General features: G+C 49.0%; 1 protein-coding gene across 1 annotated transcript in view; it reads left to right on the top strand.

Annotated features, from left to right (window-relative positions):
* The window catches only part of LOC149372699 (MFS-type transporter SLC18B1-like), a 29,462-nt gene extending 9,935 nt beyond the window's left edge, over positions 1-19,527 (top strand). Inside the window, exons 6-14 of the mRNA XM_089586870.1 lie at positions 3,955-4,023; positions 6,161-6,248; positions 12,832-12,977; positions 14,480-14,578; positions 15,057-15,148; positions 16,658-16,753; positions 17,570-17,644; positions 18,392-18,485; positions 19,313-19,527. Coding sequence (XP_089442996.1) covers positions 3,955-4,023; positions 6,161-6,248; positions 12,832-12,977; positions 14,480-14,578; positions 15,057-15,148; positions 16,658-16,753; positions 17,570-17,644; positions 18,392-18,485; positions 19,313-19,393 — 840 coding nt within the window. The 3' untranslated portion in view covers positions 19,394-19,527. The remainder of the gene's footprint in view (positions 1-3,954; positions 4,024-6,160; positions 6,249-12,831; positions 12,978-14,479; positions 14,579-15,056; positions 15,149-16,657; positions 16,754-17,569; positions 17,645-18,391; positions 18,486-19,312) is intronic.
* Positions 19,528-19,944: the final 417 nt, after the last annotated feature.

Raw genomic sequence — 19,944 nt, 5'->3', positions numbered from 1 at the left:
GGCGTCTCCACGCTTTTCATAAGGTTATGAAGGGCTTGTGGTAAAAACGCGAGCTGAATGAAGAAAATGCGGACTGGAAGTATACGCGCACCGACAGCCTGCGCACAACTCTGTCAACTGACTAACTCATCTTAAGGCTCCACCAGCTACTCGTGTAAAATTACTTTCTGAGCGGAAAAAAAAAGGAAAGCTCTACAAACGCGAAGGAGACCGCTTTTTCTCTTTAAGCGAAGTGTCGCCTGAATTCGCCTTGAAAGGTTGGCGCAGTTTTAATGGGACTGATTCGTAACAGTTGTCTTGGTGTAGTGTTAATAAAGCCATTGTTATTTCCCTAGAAAAAGAAAAAAACGTGAACCTTTTGTATGACTGCATGTTGTGGCTGTGAACGAGGCGAAGAGCATCCCTTCACTCGCACAACACGGTGTTGCACATATGGAGGAACGTATAGTATGCGGTTGCCAGAGACCCACACCATTCGCTCGTTTCCATCGTGTTTTGGACCGAGCTTAGGAAGCACCGAACCCGTTGCGTAATTCCGTGTCCTCACCTGTACCCCTAGAGGCGGCGTCCTCCATTTCGGGAAGGTGGTCGTCGATCTCTCGGCGCGTCCTTCGGATCTGCGAGTCCCTGGTGAAGGATTTACCTGGATTACCGCGCAGCTGGCCAGAGAGCTCCTGTTTCTGCACTACGGGAGGAAGGCGCTGGCGCTCAGTTTCGCTGGGTGAAGGACGAGAAGTGGGTCGTCATAGTGCGCCAAGTCAGCACACGAGCGGAATAGCTGATTGGCCTTCAGCACGTGGGCTTCCTCGTTACCGTGAAATTAATTGCGCGAGATCTAGATTGCTCCTTCCTGAGCGGAGGTCGGATAGGCCCACGTGAAACGGAGAGGAACAATGACTTCATCTAGCGGTGCCTCCGATATCTAGATGCTGGTAAGCTGCTGACATTGCGGTCTTGATAGACAGCGCGAAGAGTCAGTCCTCTCTATTAGGAAATGCGCATTTGTCGGTACACTCAAAAAGGGGCTTATTCGTGATCTTATCCGGAGCTCCTATACTGACGATGTTGATTCTAACAGACCGTAAGTAAACGCAGTTTGTGTATGTGATCACTGTTACTACATAAACGGAACACGCTGCTTATAGGTACAGCCTGTTCATTAGTAATGTCAAACATTGGCATGGTGCGGCAGAATGTCAGAATCATGCTTTGAACGAATGAACGAATGAACGAATGAACGAATGAAACATTTTTTGGCAGAAGGGGTGTTTGGAGCTGTTGCGAGTGGGGCCCTTCGTAGGGCACCAGTGGCTTCTGCTGACTTCGATGGTAGACGCTGGCCAGCTTCACCTCCCACTGTTCCAAGGCCGCATCACAGGGGTTGGGTTTGTGTGGACATGTCCACGTGATGTGGGTAAAAGTAGGGGTGTTACCACACCAAGGACATTCATCTACGCATAGTATTGGGTGAAGGCGGTGGAGGAGAGGGAAGTGTGGTATTGAGGGTCTGAACTCGCCGGATAAGGTGGGTGTCTTCCCGGGAAAAGTGTTTTCTGGGTGAGGGATACAGGCGTCTGTTCAGATGCAAATTTTCTCGCGTGTGGCGTAGTGGGTGGATATGGGGTAGAGATCAGGGCGAGAAGGCCCTGCTCGGTGAATATAATCGCAAGCTAGGGTATCAGCCCTGATGCCTCCAGCCAGGCCCTCGAGGCCGGGGACTGAGGTAATGACATGGTCATGTTCAAGGGTATACCCCAGGATGCGAAGAGCTTGCATTGGGATGCGACCGCTTCTGTAAGCTCTGCATGTGGCCTGTGAGTCGGCGAAGATATGTGAGCTCTGGGAATAGGCTTCACTTTTCGATCCCGCAAATTATTTTAACCGCTTTATTGTTAATGACGAGATCCTGTGGAGCAGTGACGTCATGGATACGCTACTAGCGGCGTTAAGAACGCACAGCCATGGTACGCAGTATACGTGATGCGCATTCTTCTGAGAAAGTTAAAGAAATTAAACCTTCACTGTGAGGTTTCACTGAGGTAATAGCTGCAGTCACGAAGCTGAAGTTCACAGCCTGACACGCAAATCAGGCTCTGTTCAGGAAACTCGAGCCGGCGTTTGTTGCTAACAGCGCCGAAACAATACTGAAACCTTCACGCTTTTTTCTTTCCTACAAATAACAAGCTCCTAACAAGCGGGGGCCTGCAAGTTGACCGCTTGCCTTCTGATGTTTACGATGTCTTATGATGCAAGCCTTTGCGCTGGCCATAGTTGCTGTGCTGGGAAAGCCCAGTGAAAACTCTTGTAAACATATACTGACATCATAGTCATCGAGCTTGCCGTAAGCACCTCCGCGCTCGAAAGATGATGTATGCCATCAACATAACCACACGGTTTAATGATTTCTATTTTGTATACGCAATATGTATTGACTTTGTATCTGCAATTTGTTTGCGCTTCGTATTTCGCTCGACACTCTGATTGCGTCCGAAGCTTAAACAACTGGCGCCGTTCCTGCAGTCAAAGTTTCAATGCCTTCGCGCAAACTCGGGCAACTCTCGCGTCGCCTGAGGGGGACCATTGTGCGACCGGTCCACGCAAAGCTCGTCGGCTCCTCGTCGCGAAAGCTTGCGCGCGAGGTAAGCAGAGGCGGGCCGCGCCGCGTACGCGCGGTGTGGAAGAATAGCCCGAAATCTGGGACTCCGGTGCCGGCGGCTACGGCAGCTCGCTGCTGACAGCTTGAATATTCAATTTTCCTATCGTCTCGCCGGGCGCAACCGGGTCAGCGTCGTGAATGAAAAAGCTCACGCCTACTTCTCCAGCGAAGGAGATTTATCTGCACCACCCCCAGCTCACGCGATATGTGCACCTTTCTCTTTTTCCTGTCGTTAACTCGACTCGACAAGCGGGCCTTGACAAAAGGTAGCAGCTCAGCCGACTTCCCTTCGTATTCTGGAATCATTTTCTCTGCCTCTACGTCATTGTCCTATCTTTTTCGTTACTGTTACTTCTTCGAGCGAGTCGCTTGTTCTCTTCACGACGATAGGGAGGCGTGGCAAAAGAGAAGTGTAGCTTTTCTGGGATCCTTATCTATGCACCTTTTATTTTCTTACTGCCGCCTTTTTTTCGGCACTCTAAGCATCCTCAGGCCATGGGCAGTCTTCCTCACCGGCTTTCTGCAGCTTATTTGTGTTTTGATCTAGCCGATTCAAACAATAGCAGAGGGCCAAAACCTACGAAGTGTACACTGTCAATGGAAAAGAAAAACGAAAATGCAGCGAGTGAGAGCAGGCAGAATGTGGGTCTCCAGAAGAGGCCTGCATTGTCATTTTCAGAGGTGTGTGTTCATCCCGACTCCAAAGCGTGACAGTAAATCGGGCCTACTTTTGTAGGTTTTGGCACATTCCTGCGCTCCAGATTTCACCCGAGCTCTTTTCCTTCACTTCTCGTTTCTTACTCGTGTTTCCCATTGTTTGTTTGCGCGTAACAGTGATGGCCACTGCTTCTTTTGCCAAAAAAACGAGAAAAGAATGGGATATACGTGAAACGCAAGTGCAGAGCGCATGTCGAAACGCATACTGCGGTCACATGACGGACTGCATAGTTTGCGCGACTCAACGGCGCCTACCTATCGGCATCACCATGGGGACTGCACATTTCGCGCGCACTTTGTTGTGCACGGGTATTGAAGCCAGACATTTCGGACAAATGTTCTTGTACATCAACGATTTGTTTGTCCAGTCTTCGTGTACCAGGCATCTCTAAAAGTAAAAAGGCAACATTTGAGAACAGAAAAGGCGCTGTCCTCTCATTGCGTTTCTTTCCTTCTTTTAAGCCGTGGGAGCACGTGCACATTTCATTTCGCCAAATACTCAGTAATTGACTTGTGTGCTTCCCTACGCCATTCAAAGAAAAATCGACGACTCATTATCGTGTCGCTTGTGTGTCTGACAGTCCATCCAGCAAACTGTATTCGGCGCCGGTCTTGTTGCTGGTCCATCGGTCGGCGGCTGCCTGTATCAGGTTAGTATGCGCATTCTTGTTTAATTTGATTGTTTGTTCATTGACTGGCGGCGCTGCAGTGCAGTATTTTGACTTTTACAGAGTTATTTGTATGCCCAGGTCTGGTTTCCATGCTTTATTTTGTACACCTATTGGCGTTGTGTTACATGAATTGCGATATCAAAGGCAGTGCGACACGACTTTATTCTCGAGCTGAGGCAGGTCCCTTAATGTGCACTTAACGACTTGTCCTCCGCTGATGAGAAAACGGATGCTGTCGTCTATATCTTGGTTGGGTTGCCTCTGAGCAAACCCCTTTAAGTCATCTTTTTTTTTTTTTAATCTATCACGTATGTGTGGCTTAAGGTTATCACGGGGTTTAAGGCTAACACGGGGTTCCAAATTTCGAACTGTAGGGGGCCGTATTGGCCCGTGACGCTAAAACGGGGTTTTCTGTTCATGCATACGCATTTCTAACGCTTCTTTGTAAAGTGCTACACTCACTGTTCAGTTATATGCGGGCTGCTAGATTGCAGATGTGTTACTATCGTGAGATTTTAAAGGATTAGCGAACTTCTTTTGCCTCTGCAAGATTAGTGATTGGAGTTTTATTTCTGATGCAATGCCGGTTCTCAGCAATCTTTGCTACGATGCTCGCTCCTCACTGCATTGTTCACTGCTGCACACTCAAGAACAGCGAAGCAGGCCGCTGTCAAAGCCTAATCGGAGTATCTTGCAAGGTCATCAACGTTCTCGTAAAGTGAAAGCCGTCTTGGTGGATAGTTTAATAACGCGCTGACGACTGGATGGAAACAAGACGTGATTGGCAGAACAGTTCAAACATGAATAAGAAAACATTCTGTGATACTACTACGAGGGAGCAATAAGTGTCTAGAACAGACACTGCTTTAAAGGCCCCCTGACCACCCGCGGCCAGCAGACACTCTCTACCTCACTTTGAGCGAGCCTCCTCTCCTTCCATTCCCTCCTCGAAATTTTTCTCTCCCGCTCCTCGTCGAGTAGGCTCGGCAAGGCAAAATCACCCCTTCCTTCTCCGGTGTAAGCCGGAGGCGTGGTGTCTGTGGAGTGCGTCACAGGGCGACGTCATGGCCCCGCCTTCAATAGAAATCTTTTCTTGGTTTTTGCATTTTCTCCGCACACTGAACGATCGAGAGGCGCGATCGGCTCGACCACCTAGACTTGTTAGCGAGCGCATCCTTTCATACATCTGTTTGTCATTCCCAGTTAACGAGCCACCTTTTCATTTTCTTTTAGGCCTCCCCACCGTTTCACGAGCGGAGGGGCGGAAGTCGGTTGTGTTCGAAACACACGGCGAAGCGCGGACCCGGCAACCGCCCGTTTGCTTTTCTCCATGCGTGTTTGTGTTCTGTGTGTTTGTGTCTTTTCTCCGCTCCAAAGCATATGTCATTCATTGGAGTCAAGGCGTACGCAAGATGCACGAAAGATAAGCGGTATGTGTGCGGATTGGTAAAGTGGGCGAGCGAGGGAAAGGCTCTGCTGCACTACTAATTAAAACCTTGTTTTGGGGGGCTCGCATAGAAGAAAAGAAACTGAGAAGGGAGCGCGCACGCAGAGCGTCTCGTGACGGGATCACGGCGGGGGGGGGGGGGGGGGGGGAGCCAACTCCCTCAGTTTTACTGTTTTTTTACTTTTTATGGCTAGGGTTCAAGGCTGTCGCCGCACGCTCCCTCCGCAGTTTTTTTTTTTTTTCCTTCATGCGGGTTTGTAGGCATGAGCCAGAACAGAAGGCGCTGCGGAAAGCGTTGTGCAGACGACGCGACGCCAAGGCTACGCCCAACCTTCTCCCGTCAGTCAGAACGATGCACCAATGGAGTGCCTTTAGCGAAAGTAGCCCCCCTTGACGTCAGCGGGGTGCAGAGTAGTGGGCCGGGCCCGTTTTTGAAGGAAGGAAAGAACGAACGGGCTTTGATTTGAATTTTCGCAGCTTTTCGGGGCGCGCATGGCTCTAGTATTTTGCAGAGGTTATCTTCGATGCCTCATCTATGCAGTGGGCTTGTTTTTCAAAAATGTCCGGACCCTGGTCAGTGGCCCTTTAAACACAATGCGTCTACTAAGGAAGATTGCAGTGTGTGCGCGACGATGACAGGATTCAAAACTTTTCGCTCCCCCCTTGCAGGTCGGTGGCTTCGTGCTGCCTTTCGTGAGCATTGGTTCGCTGATGCTCGTCTGCAACGCTCTTGTTTACCTTCTCTTGCCAGCCACAGGTGAGTGGGCTTCCCTTTCAATCAGGCCTGGCTCCTGAGCACTTTCACGTTCCAAGCCGTTTTACTGCCTCTTTTCAGATTATCAGTGTGGGGCATTCTTTTATTGCGAAAGCAAATACTAGTTGCACTTTCAGCCCGTCGCGTGGCGAGGCCGGTAGCTACCATATTAGCATATTGGATTGGATTAGATTGAATTGGATTGTATAACCGATGATATATTTGTCGATGCTAGAAGCGTGTCCCACCAGGCATCGGGTCCAGGAGCACCGCCGCAGTGCCGAAGGAGGAAGGAACGTGGGCCGGAGACGGGGAGTAGGGGAAGAGAAGGAAAAAACTGTATTCACATATTTACATTATTTACAAGAGCGGGACTGAGAATGGCTCTCAGTGGAAGGGCAACGTCTTCGTCAACCGTAGTCGACTGGAGCTAGCAGGCTTCTCTCGGCCACACTCACGGCCGAGTTAAATATCGTTCGGTTTCCCCAGATCCCTGGCTGGGGAATAAGGGTCGACGAACACTGTCCAATCGGATGGACCGAAGGGGACGTTCTTGTTACCGCCCACGGCTGGGCAGGTGCGAGCTTTTCCACTCTCTCTCGCAGCTGGGTCGATGAGAGGGGGAGTTGCCGCTGGTCCAGCCCTGCGGGAAAGGAATCTTCCGAAGTCTTCCAGCAGGTGAATGACTTGCTTCCCCGCCGAATGCCCAGAACGCGAGTCAGGGCCACAGAATTCTTCAATTATCTGCCAGCGTGACCGGCGCCGGCCCGTCGCCTCCTCTGTGGTCGCTCGAACAATACCTCCGGCATAGGAATTTCGCTGGGGTCATTGCCGACAATGGCCCCTGGCATTCTTGCTACACTAATCCGCTGAGGCTCGGAGGGGCATTCCAAGCATCCCACTTCCCACCGCCGTCGCGGGGTTGTCGGCCTCGATGAATGTTCACGGTAGCTGCATGATCGGGCCCACGTGGTCCGAAGTGGTGGTACCAGGAATCCAGGAGCTGAATACCTCCCTCTTGTTCGTTTTCCACCTGTCATGAGGTTGCATGGGAGCACGTGCTTCATGAAGACCACTGCCTCTGGGCATGGCCTAAGTGGACACAGGTGTGACGGGAACACACAAAGAGAGTTAGGGGGGGGGGGGGGGGGTGCAGAAACACAACAGCACGTCCGCCGCCCGAAGAGGTCTCGTAGTGGTTGCAGCCAACGCTGCTGCGCGCAGAGACCTGGAGTTGTGTCCGTTCGGCCTTTGGTCACAGCTGGGCCCAAAGGTTCTTCTTGCTTCGTTGGCAGCTGTAACGAGCTCAACCAGCAAAGTCCAAAGCCCAACAAGCAGAAAGCGCCAAACCGACTTCAAGAACTGCCAAGCTGTTTTCGGTCAACAAAACCTCTTTAGAGAAAATGAGCTGTAGCGTGAAATTTACGTCCTCCTCCGAAAGTTGACATGTTTGACCAAACCAGAATACACAGAGCTTGTTTAGCCAAAAGGGAGGAAAATTTCCTAAAATTTTGGGGGGGTGCTGTAGCACGGTGTATGTCACAGAAAGCCACCGCCCGTGAGAGCACAAAGGGAAGGTGGAGCTGCTGAACACACATACAAAACAGACAAAAATGATTCCCGCTAAAGCAAAAACAAAATACAAATTTGCATAGCGGAATAACGTCTGGGGAGTCAGGAAAGGGCATTACAGGGGAAAGCTTCGGCTGAGGCCATCAGCGTTTCCATTACCTCGCACTTTACTGCAACGCATGTAAACTGAGTCCCGCAATGCCAAGCTCCAAAATTTCGCTCTCATTTTTGTATCAGAGTTAAATGAACAAAAACAAAACAAAAAACAAGCATTAAACTCAATATGAGATTATGCGTCATATCCGCCCCTTGCGCAGCCGCGGTCCGACAGCTGCTTTAGCAGATGAGACATTGCATAATGCTAGGAATTTCAGCTTGCATTTCTGTACAGGAGAGTTAAATGAACAAAAGAGACAAGCATTCAACTCAAGAACGGGTTATTCCTCGAACCCGCCCGCAAACAGCGGTGCGACTCAGGGAATTTACTGGTTCCTATTTTTCAGCCGCCCCCTGCGCGGCCGCGGTCCGATAGCTACTCTAGCAGGTGCAAAATTACACAAGGCTAGGAACTTCAGCTTGGGACCCTGCACTGTTCTTCGTCCAAGTCTCGCGGTTCTGAAGTTTAGCTGACGCTCAGAAAGCAGAATGCGAGAAGGGAGCGCACGAGTGCGAATGCCGTGCCAGCGAATCTGCCTCTCTCGGATTGGGTTCGCGCGTCGCGTCCCCTTAGCTTGTGTTCCCTTCAAGCGGCGCGTGCGAACTCTGGAGCGCTGAGGTGCCAAATTGGGGCGGGTAACCGGTTGTCCGGTTTTCTGTGCAGCAGTCAACATGAGGCGCACTTTCCCCTTAATTAACTCTTCCCGTTTGGCCACCTCTTTACGCTGCCGCTCCGTGGAAACCCTCGCTGTTGGTTTGCGGGGCGCGTCACTAGCCATCGCAGAACCGTCACAGGTTAAGTCGTCGGCGTTCGCCTCATTTCCAATTTGTGATCCAGCCTGTTTTGGCTCACTACCGTGAGCCAAGTTTACAGGGCCAAGTTTGCCCTCTTCACCCGCGTGCTCTGCTGGCGCTGCGAATTCTGGAGCCTTCGAACTGGTGAGGACCTGCGCAGCGTTATCTCCAAAACTAAGGCCCTTTTCTTTCGGCAGCATATCCAAGCGATTTGATAAAATCGAGGGATACTGCATAGGCAGGTTTTGGGAGACGGCTGCCTCGGTCAGACGCAGCTCGAGCGGGCTCTCGATCGCGACGCGGGCAGTAAGTTGGTCGTGTTCGATACCTTTCCTATCCTTATACTGGCGGTACAGCAGGCCAGAACGGAGTTGGAAAGGTATGTTCCTCCGTGACACATCTGTGTCACTTTGGTGACTCAAGTAATGTAGAGTCTGGTCTTTCTCTTGCTCAGCGGTGAACGTTTCTCTGTCCACACGAAGGAGTTCGAGAAAGCCATCTGAGTGGGGCAACATTTGATTCGTTTTCAGTTTCTCACCTAGCCCCAGCTCATCACTTGCGCCTGCTTCGGAAGACTCACTATAGCCTGCACTACTGTCGGTACTCTTTACCCCTGTGCTACCAGTGAGTAAGTCCTGGGCTGGCTCGTCATTAGGTAGCGCGGAGCCGTCACAGCTTAAATCGCCTGCGTTCGTCTCGTCGACAGTTTGCAATAAAGCCTGCTCTAGTTCATCACCGTGAGAATTTACAGGCTTCGGGCTTACAGGTTCAGGTTTGCCCTGTTCAACCACGTGCTCTGCTGGCGCCGCGACCTCACGAGCCTTCGAAATGGTAAGGACCTTCGCAGCGTTATCTCCAAAACAAAGGCCTTTTTCTTGGGGAAGCATATCCAAGCGATTTGAGAAAATCGAGGGATGCTGCTTAGGCAGGTTTTGGGAGACGGCTGCCTCGGTCAGACGCACCTCGAGCGGGCTCTCGATCGCGACGCAGGCAATTGGCAAAGACACGCAGTTTTCATTGACGCATAACTCGTTTTCGGGTGTTCTGTCGCGAGCGGCTGTCGTTCCCTTATCGCTGAACTGATCTTTGTTTCCAAGCAGCGATGAGGCGCATTCCTCGCTTACAGCAGAACTTTCATCTGTCGCGTTCAGCGCGCGACTGCTTTCTGGAGGACTACCTTTTTGCGCTGCGCCTACGCCTATCTGGGTTGCAAGGACAATCTCTGCGGCATCCCGCTTTTCAGCAAACGCTGCGCTCTGGCTTGGAGCGCCACAGTCGCTGTCAGGTGACTGACAACGACGCTCTGTGCCGCAGATTATCGCTTCAACTTCCCGACTGCCACTGTTCTTCTGAGCAGTTGAATTGTGCGTAGCTGACCAAGCGAGGCTCTTTGGCTGGTCACTGACGCACTGATGGGAGCGCTGCCCGCTGCTATCACTTCGGCTTTTAGATACGGTCTGTACACGAATTCCGAAGTATCGGAAGAGGGCACTTTTGGCTTTGTCGTAGTTGCGGGCATCCTCATCGGACAGTCGCGCTAATACGGCAGCGACATCACAAGGGAGGATAGCCAGCAACATCATTGACCATTCGCCCTGATCTAGTTCCTCCTCCGCACATACCTGTTCAAAATTCGCGAGGAAAGTTCTGAAGCTCTCGCCTCTCTGAAAAGTCCTCAACCGATCTCGGGCCCTTTTCCGTCTGAGAAATTGAGTCGTACGTATGAGCTCCTGCTGCTCTCGTTTACGTAGTTCCTCGAGCTCAGCGCGTCTCTTACGGCATTGCTCCTGCCATTCTTTTTCAACCCTGTCGGCCTTCTCCTTGCGTTCTTTTTCAACCCTGACGGCCTTCTCCTTGCGTTCCTTTTCAACCCTGTCGGCCTCCTCCTTAGCGTTCCTGATTCCCTCCTGAATGACTTCCCAGGTCTCCAAAATTTTGTCTCCCTCCTTAGCACCACATTCCTCAATAGCCTCAATCAGCTGCGGCTTTCTGTGACTCTTCCTGGCCTCAATACCCAGCTTTTCACCCAGCAACATCAACTCTGGCTTCTTTAGCTTGCTCAAATCCATGGCAACTTCCGAACGAGGACTTTCATAAAATAAGCTGCTACGTGAAATGCTTAAGCGAGCACGTGCAGAAAAACAATCTACAGGTAGTGATAAATTTCCAGAGTTATCAAGCCTGGCAGATTCTTAAAGAAAGTCAAGCGCTCACCACTGCTGAAGCCAGGACCAAGCGTGGAAGATCCCGCCGCTGCCAACCAGTTGATATATTTGTCGATGCTAGAAGCGCGTCCCACCAGGCATCGGGTCCAGGAGCACCGCCGCTGTGCCGAAGGAGGAAGGAACGTGGGCCGGAGACGGGGAGTAGGGGAAGAGAAGGAAAAAACTGTATTCACATATTTACATTATTTACAAGAGCGGGACTGAGAATGGCTCTCAGTGGAAGGGCAACGTCTTCGTCAACCGTAGTCGACTGGAGCTAGCAGGCTTCTCTCGGCCACACTCACGGCCGAGTTAAATATCGTTCGGTTTCCCCAGATCCCTGGCTGGGGAATAAGGGTCGACGAACACTGTCCAATCGGATGGACCGAAGGGGACGTTCTTGTTACCGCCCACGGCTGGGCAGGTGCGAGCTTTTCCACTCTCTCTCGCAGCTGGGTCGATGAGAGGGGGAGTTGCCGCTGGTCCAGCCCTGCGGGAAAGGAATCTTCCGAAGTCTTCCAGCAGGTGAATGACTTGCTTCCCCGCCGAATGCCCAGAACGCGAGTCAGGGCCACAGAATTCTTCAATTATCTGCCAGCGTGACCGGCGCCGGCCCGTCGCCTCCTCTGTGGTCGCTCGAACAATACCTCCGGCATAGGAATTTCGCTGGGGTCATTGCCGACAATGGCCCCTGGCATTCTTGCTACACTAATCCGCTGAGGCTCGGAGGGGCATTCCAAGCATCCCACTTCCCACCGCCGTCGCGGGGTTGTCGGCCTCGATGAATGTTCACGGTAGCTGCATGATCGGGCCCACGTGGTCCGAAGTGGTGGTACCAGGAATCCAGGAGCTGAATACCTCCCTCTTGTTCGTTTTCCACCTGTCATGAGGTTGCATGGGAGCACGTGCTTCATGAAGACCACTGCCTCTGGGCATGGCCTAAGTGGACACAGGTGTGACGGGAACACACAAAGAGAGTTAGGGGGGGGGGGGTGCAGAAACACAACACCGATGCATCGCCACAAGTCTAACCACAAGCACCACCACCAGCTACAAGCAGCTGAACCATGGCGTAGCTACGGATATTGCTTTCGCAATTACCGGGCTTAACCGAGCTAAGCCACAGCCATTTTTATGTTTTGCGCATGAACATGCGTTGTTGCAGAGTGATGGGACGTTTTTCGTTGTTCAATTTCATTCAATTGTAAGTGTAGCACCGTCCTGTCCTCGTCTTTCCTCGTCCCGTCTTTACGCTACGTTTTTGTTAAGAATGTCCGACCAACTGGCCCTACAGCATACTTTGTTAAATTTAGCGAAACGCAATTGCATCGAATTTAAAAGCATATGAGTGCGTGTTCTTTTCTCACAGTTTCATTCCTTTCAGCAGCTTCAACGTTAGCCGTGTATTTTTCTCTTTTTATACCGAAGAAACACGTCAGCTGTACTCTGGCGATCTTCCGCGGGTGTGCTGATTAAACACTGTTACGGCCGACGAAATGTCCAGATTGAATTATCAATGTAACGGTCGCGTACTAAGCAAACAAAACAGGGCTTTGTGATCTCATTTCCCTTCACGTCCGAGGAAGAGGGGGGGGGGGGGAGGTGGCTTGAATATCGTGAGTATAAGATGTTAACACACAAATATGTATGGAGCCGACACGCTCGTTCTTAGGCACAGTATAGCCTCTTGAACAGACATGCCAGTTCGCTTCTATCTCCGAATTGTGTTTCGCTTACTACTTGACACTATCTGTGCCAAATGCATCACTAAGGTTAAGGGCATCCAGTGCAGTAGCCCGGCGCGGCACCAAACCCCATTCTTTCCTCATGTTGCGGTTCCCTCCGGATTCGCCTTGCAGACGCCTCTAACGAATCGGACCAGAGAACTGGAGACATGGTCAAGTTCTGGTGCAACCCTGGCATTCTACTGGACGCATACTGCGTATTCTGCACTTTCGTTATAATCGGCTACAACGCTGCTGTCCTCGAGCCTCATCTCAGGCAGGTGAGTGTCTACATCGTGATGTTCTTTGATATCTTCACACACGTCAGGCTTTTCAGAACGTCAGGCTTTTCACTCCAGGTTTTACGTCAGGCCTTGTCGGAGTAGGGTGTCATACCTCACATGAACCTGGCTTTAATCTTAAATTAATAATACGACATGAGCAGCGCAAGTAGGGTAGCTGCTGGGATGTGCGTAACAGAAAAACGTAGAGCTGCCCACAAACTTAAGACGAATGCTCGAGCGCGCATCTTCGACTGACATTAGCACCACTGAGCTTTGGTCGCTGGGCCTGAGACCATGTCAGGGTGGCTGCAGGGCATCCGCTGTAGACAGCAGCCGCAAACACACCGTGCAGCATGGTCTCGTAACCAGCGGCCAGTGCTCTGCAGTGAAAAGCCACGCGATCGAACATTCTTGTTAAATTTGCGGGCGACGGTACATAGGACTGCATTGGCAACCATGAACTCCGTGTCAGTAAAATGCGCCCATAGTTTCTTACTATTACCTGGAGGGAAAGCTGGCGGCGCTGCACTTCAGCCACCATGGACGCTCAAAGCATCATGGGCCCGTGAGCTACTTGGTGCGGGACAGTCGGATTTTTTTAGGTATACGGAGTGCCACTACTAAGACGTTTCATTTCAAAAACTCTGTTCGTGTGTGTGCAGACGACTTTGGCGCGAAGAAAGCGTGCAAAAGCCTAGTAGCGAAACCGCAACAGCACACGATTCGAATAAAAGGTTTGTTTATTTTTGAATGCCTTAAAAAACCTTTTAAAGTGTTTAAGCAACAACATTTTTTTTAACATATTTCTTTTTAAAAGTGCGCCTGTTAAGCATGAAATATTAGTTTTTGTAGTGTTCACTACGTGGCCAATAGGAGAGCGAGACATCTCTTGTTTTGGGCAAACTTTGCATTTACATGCTTTTCTGCTCATTTGCTGCAATCATTAGACAGGATATTAATGTTAGAACATTCTTGATTATCGAACAACGTTTATTTTTTATTACTTTTTGGCCAAAAGTTGTGGTTCTGCAGTCGGTAGCTCACCGGCCCTTGATATGCTTTGAGCGCCCATGGTGGCTGCAGTGGCCTTGAGGGGGCTCCATGCAAACTCCCATAGAAGGGGCGCCAGCTTTCCCTCTAGGTAATAGTAAGAAACTCTATGAATGCGCCTGACCTGAGTAATCTTCGTTTCCTGCAGTGTACCCACTCTAATTTTAATGGCACTCTAGAGCTTGTGAATTAGGGCGCCATTTATTGCGGTCAACAACTTCGTGGCTTCTAGGGGTTCGCAGGAAGCTCGTGCATTGACGATCCGAAGACTCCTCTGGTGACGCGCTAAGAGGCCTGCTTTCCTTTACTCAAACTCTATCCGTAAACGCTTAGAATACGTCAAATTATTCAGTATCAGCTACTAATGAGCGTTGTCATTTAGTGCGTTTCTTGTGTCAACATATGGCGTTAAAATGTTGCTTATTTTGTGGGCAACACGCATGTTTCAGTTCAACCTGGAACCGTACCTGGTGGGCCTTGTGTTCGTGCTCAACGGAAGCGTGTACGCCTGCACAGCTTGGATCTGGGGAAAGATGGCGGATAGGACCGTAAGCCCGTTTCTTACCCTCGTTTCTATACGTTGCAAGCAAGTTCCGTAAGTTTGTCTGCATGAAACCACGTTGCATAAAACCCAGACCTGAATGCGAAAGATAATGGGACTTTGGGGTTCCTTTGTCATATCCGAGAATAGCTGCGCTAGTGAGCAATGCCCTCGGAAGTGGCGACGCACGCCACTAGCTAAAAGTGAAGCAACATGCCGCTGTTCGCTTGATCCTGTGGTAAGCGAGGTTGACAGGGGAATCATTCCCTCACCTCCCTGTTTCAGGCTAACGAACAGGGCATTTTTGTGACGGGGTGTCATGGAAGACGGGCGCTGTCAGGCTTCTACGAAAAAAAAAACGTAGGCCATGACAAGCATAAAGACGTTGGTTTTACTTTCCTCATGCCTTCTGTTACTTGCTTCCGGGAAGCCGTAAACGTAAATTTTGTGAACTTGATGATGACGACGAAACTTGTGTCTTGCAGGTCCGCACGAAAGAACTGGGCATTCTGGCCTGCATCCTCTTGTGTTCCTGCCTGGTACTCATCGGACCGGCACCTTTTATTCCCCTGCCCACGTGCGTACCCTAATGACCGTACTCCTGTTGGGTCCCTGTAAAGCGGCGTCTATTCTTCCGTCGTCGCGGTTACCTTTAGGTGATAGCAGGAAGGCAATTAAAAAATTTTCATTTAGTTTGGGGTTAGAGTCCACTACCTAACTTGCGAATACTTACACCGGGAGAAAAGATTTCACTCAATAACGCAATGGCAAACGACACACACAGAGCCTGGTGTACACAAGTCACATTAACTGGCTTCATTCCAGGTTTACGTGTGTATCGCTGAACAACACTGCATGCAGAAGATTGCAATTCATACGAAGATTTAAAGCGACTGAGTCTGCAGCTGTAGATATACAGCGGATTTTTGTTGAAATATAAAGTAGCTGTAGGTATACAGTTGTCGATGTAGAGTAGCTTTTCGTTGAGAGCCCCTCAGTCCTGTGCTCTCGAATGACCCATGAACGCGTAGTTTCAAATCATGAAGTCAAATTACCCTTCCAGACTAATTGCATTTCCTTTCTATCATCGGTCCTTTAAGCGACAACATATTCAGTAATATTCTTACTTGATCAACACCACAAAAAAATAAATTAATTAAAAAAAATCCCCTGTGCTCCTTGGTTTCTGTGGCTGTTGGCTTCTATCATATTTATAACGAGCCCCTCAAATCCCCTTCCCTTGTTTGCTTAATTGCTTAGCGAGGGTCTCGGTTCTGGCAGCCTTGACGCCATAGGAAGCATAAGAGGGTTCTCACACAGCTTCCACCCTCGCCGTTCGATGACGTTCTACGTCACACCAGCGGTAACTCAGGACGTTCCACGTCCGCCGCTTACGAACGTAGGTGGCGCTGATGAACACTCTCAAGGTTAGGTTAATTGTAAACACAAATACCCCCGAAAGCAGAAGGTTTGACAGCCGTCGCCGTAGCTCTGAGGTAGAGCACCGGACGCGTAATTCGGAGGTCGTGGGTTCGGATCCCACCGGCGGCATGTGGTTGTTTTTTCTTCTGCTTTTCTAATCAATTAGCTTTAAGCGACAACATATTCAGTAATATTCTTACTTGATCAACACCACAAAAAATAAATTAATTAATAAAAAAATCCCCTGTGCTCCTTGGTTTCTGTGGCTGTTGGCTTCTCTCACTTTCAATCCTGCAGCTATTCGCTGCACTTATTAGTTGCACTTAAGACTAGCCGGCTGTGCCTTGAGGCGTATCGCTACCGTTGACCATGCTATGAAATGGACATGGCGTAGGCGGAAAGATAGGCGGGAAATACGAAAGAGCCCTCTAGGAACATTGCATGCTATGTATCAGCGCAGACCACACGAACCAAGTGGCTTGCGAGCATCGCGTTTGTTAAACGTGCGACATCTTTGGGATTGGCTTATTCAACGCTGTTCAGTCAAGACCGACTTCTGTGCCTTTAGTGCTCAATCAGAAGCTGACTCCCAGCCTTTTGGTTGTCCGCGGCGCCGTGGGGAAATAAATTTCGCGTCCCGCTCTTTCTCTCGGGGACTTTGCAGGGCCCTGTGGAGCGTGATGCTGGCACTGGCTTTGTTCGGCCTCGGCTCTGGAGGCACCATAGTCTCCTCGTTCATCGGATCATTCCGGGACACCCTGTGAGTGGCTCTATCGGTTTTAATACAACAGCATTAGACTACAAATCGTGCGATTTTGACTCCTGCGTCTGTCACAAAAGTCGCGATTATTCGTGAGGTCATGTGATCTTGAGACATCAGAACCTGCCCACAGTAGCAGGCGGCAATTTAATTGAATTAAATTCAATTTAATTCTGAAACCGGATGCTCACATTCTTAGGTCTCCCCGCTAAACTCTGTTCCGGCAAACTATTCACCCCTCGTTTCCCCATACCTCGGCTGATCACAAAGGTCAGACAATGCGAACAAAACAAAGAAAAGACAAGGAAGGCCAGCAGCTGGTCGCTTTCACTGTCCACAAGACAAACCAGTGGCGAACCCAACACCCGCTGCCTGTAGCTGTTCTCACCGTTTGAAGCCCGCAGAAGCACGTTTATCACATCGACCTTACTAGGAGTCGGCACCGACAGTCGGCGCTTGGCAATATTTGCTATTTTAATAACGGTAATTTCGAGAGGAATTAATTACTTTTGCTGCGATATTACTGCCTGAAAGCAATTCATTGAATTAAAGTTGCTAGACGAGGAAAGTTATCCATTACATTACAAATTACAGAAGTCGTTAAATACTGCCTTGTTTGCTCCCAAGCGGGCCCGCGTTGAAGATGAACATTCCACCCAAGAAGCTGCAGTAACTACAGATTTTTTCACTGAAGGGAGCGCTCGTGGGTACTATACAAGTTACTCATACTGCGTTTCAGTTCCCACCGTCGAAACATTTGTATTATAATCGTTGCCGAGAAAACTGGAACTAAAATTCATTTTTGCAATGTTTCAGAAAGCGTGGATTTCCGGACGACCTGTCTACGTATGGCCTTGTATCCTCCGTGTTCACGGTGTCTCATTCAATGGGGTACGTATGCGAACTCGAGAGCCGGATTACTTGCCGTTCAGTCAGCCCAATGTCTCATTGTGTGTTGAGCGTACGTGTATGCCGTCGGTGACATCTGGGTACGTTTTTCACCTTTCATCACCGTGATTGATGAAGCGACGTAAGAAAGCCGGAAAGATGCCGGCGCGCTATAGCCATAACATCTTATTATAAAAAAATATTCAAAATTATAAAATTTAACTAATTCGCCTGTGCTGTTGTTGCAGTAGGCTAAGCCAGCTGACCGCTCTATACAGCACAGTTAAATCATTACGCCACTTTCCAACTGTTCATAAAATTAGTGACGCAATATTTCACGTATAGAGCGAGAGATAGCAGCCTGAACTAATTGACAAATGCCCGGCTACCTGACTACAGCGCTATTGGGCGCAGCAACACACAGTGCAATACGCAATGTGTATACTAAGCATGCGTTCATAATGTGTGTAATGTGCACCCGTAAAATTTGTCATGGTGTTCCCTTTGCTACAGCTACGTGCTTTTGTTAAAGAAACGTCTCTGACGTGGCTACTCAGCTGTCGCATGACTTCCGAAGTGTCACGTAAAGTGGGAGTACGTAACCCCACTCTCTTTATTAATTTTAGGCTCATCGCTTTCAGGTAGATAGCCGAATTACAGTTAGGAACTCCGTTACCTTAGATACACAGAAAATATACATAATGGAAGCGCGCACAGTAGAAATTGCCTTTTTTTTTTCACTACGTGCAGAGCATTCGTGGGACCCACATTGGGAGGCTACCTTCTGGAGGCCATCGGCTATCGGATGGGCACCATGGTACTCCTGGGCAACGAGCTGCTTCTCGTAAGCTCTCGCGAGAAGCGATCAAACTTTTCAGCTTGTGGCAGTGTGGTTTGCTGTGAATGAGCAGCATTCTTAGCCTCGTTGAGCAGTTGATGAGCTGCGTACATCCTAAACATAACAAAATGTCGAAGTCCGTATATGGGCGCGACATTTTGTAATTTGTAACGAGTTTTCAATCCACAGCTGTGACGGTAATCTGACACTCTGTCAAACTGGTGACTTGTGTCACCGAAGTAATTGTGCGCAGAAAACATTAAGGATGACGGGCTTGTTAGGATGCAAATGCAAAAGAACCAACGGTCTTGAAAACGAAGGAAATCACAGGAAAGAATTAATATGGTTTCTAATAATAAATTATTTTATGTCTAATATTATCACTAAATTTTCTGCTGGGATTGACGCCACCATAAGAAATGACAGAAACATTCTTCTCTGCTTTTCTTTTTCAGATGCTGTCTATTTTTTCATATAATTGAAGTAATTTGGAGCACATCAAAGCACTTCCGATAAAAAGGGAAATTGCGGAAGGTTCTCAGTTAATTTTATATTGACACTGTTACTAGCAAGAAATCTGACCAGTTTAATATGCTTGCTAAATGATAGTTTTAACTGGACACGGGCGACATGCTGAACGCTTATCAATAGACTTGCTCCGATCAACTCGCTTAACCTTGATAAACCTCTCATCTCGTCTCGCGTAATCTTTACTACTTTCTTACTCCCTGTCTATATGCCTTACGTATATTCTATTAGCCATACAGATATTAATATATCGACGTATATTAATATTAATATATATGCACCTTTTCAAACTTTCTTCGTTGCAGATCTGCGCGTTGTGCATCTACGTGGTGGTCCATCGCAAGACTCCCCAAGACCGGGTGCCTCTTCTCAAAGCAGCCACGTGATTCGTTCAAGACGTACTTTTATCAAAGTATTTTTACTAAAATAATTAGGAGATGCTTGCGTTATGGATTTTAAAAAGTTTGTATCTGCTGTTTTAGGATGCAATAAAAAGCGCAAGGCGCCTTGTTCTTTTTTGCGAAATAACAATCATAGAGCACTATTTCGCTGGGAAAAAAGCCGAAAAAAAAAAGAACTAATGTGACATGCTCGAAAAAGGGCACTGGTCAGTCTCTACACGCAGTTTAAAGATCCTAAAATTTGAAACGTGGCGTCCTTAAATTTAGTGGTTGCCTCCATGGCCTTTCCAGCGCTTTATAATGCGACACTATAGAACCGACGCTGTTGAAGTTTTAGAGCTCAAGGGTTTCGTGTACAGCGTGATTTTTAAAGTTTAGAGATTTTATTACAAAACAGATGTCCGTGCACTCTGTTGAGCTGGATTGTACAGAATGGCGGACACTGTACCTGAAATAGATCAATAATTAGACGGTTAATTGACTAAAATAAAGGAACTTTTTATTTCTGATTTTAGGGGGCAAGGTTATATTGCATT

This window comes from Amblyomma mixtum, chromosome 1, assembly GCF_055824585.1.
Source record: "Amblyomma mixtum isolate Tamu chromosome 1, ASM5582458v1, whole genome shotgun sequence".
Classification (NCBI taxonomy): domain Eukaryota; kingdom Metazoa; phylum Arthropoda; class Arachnida; order Ixodida; family Ixodidae; genus Amblyomma; species Amblyomma mixtum.
Note: the sequence above shows the minus strand (reverse complement) of the source record. Positions and strands in the feature narration are given on the sequence as shown.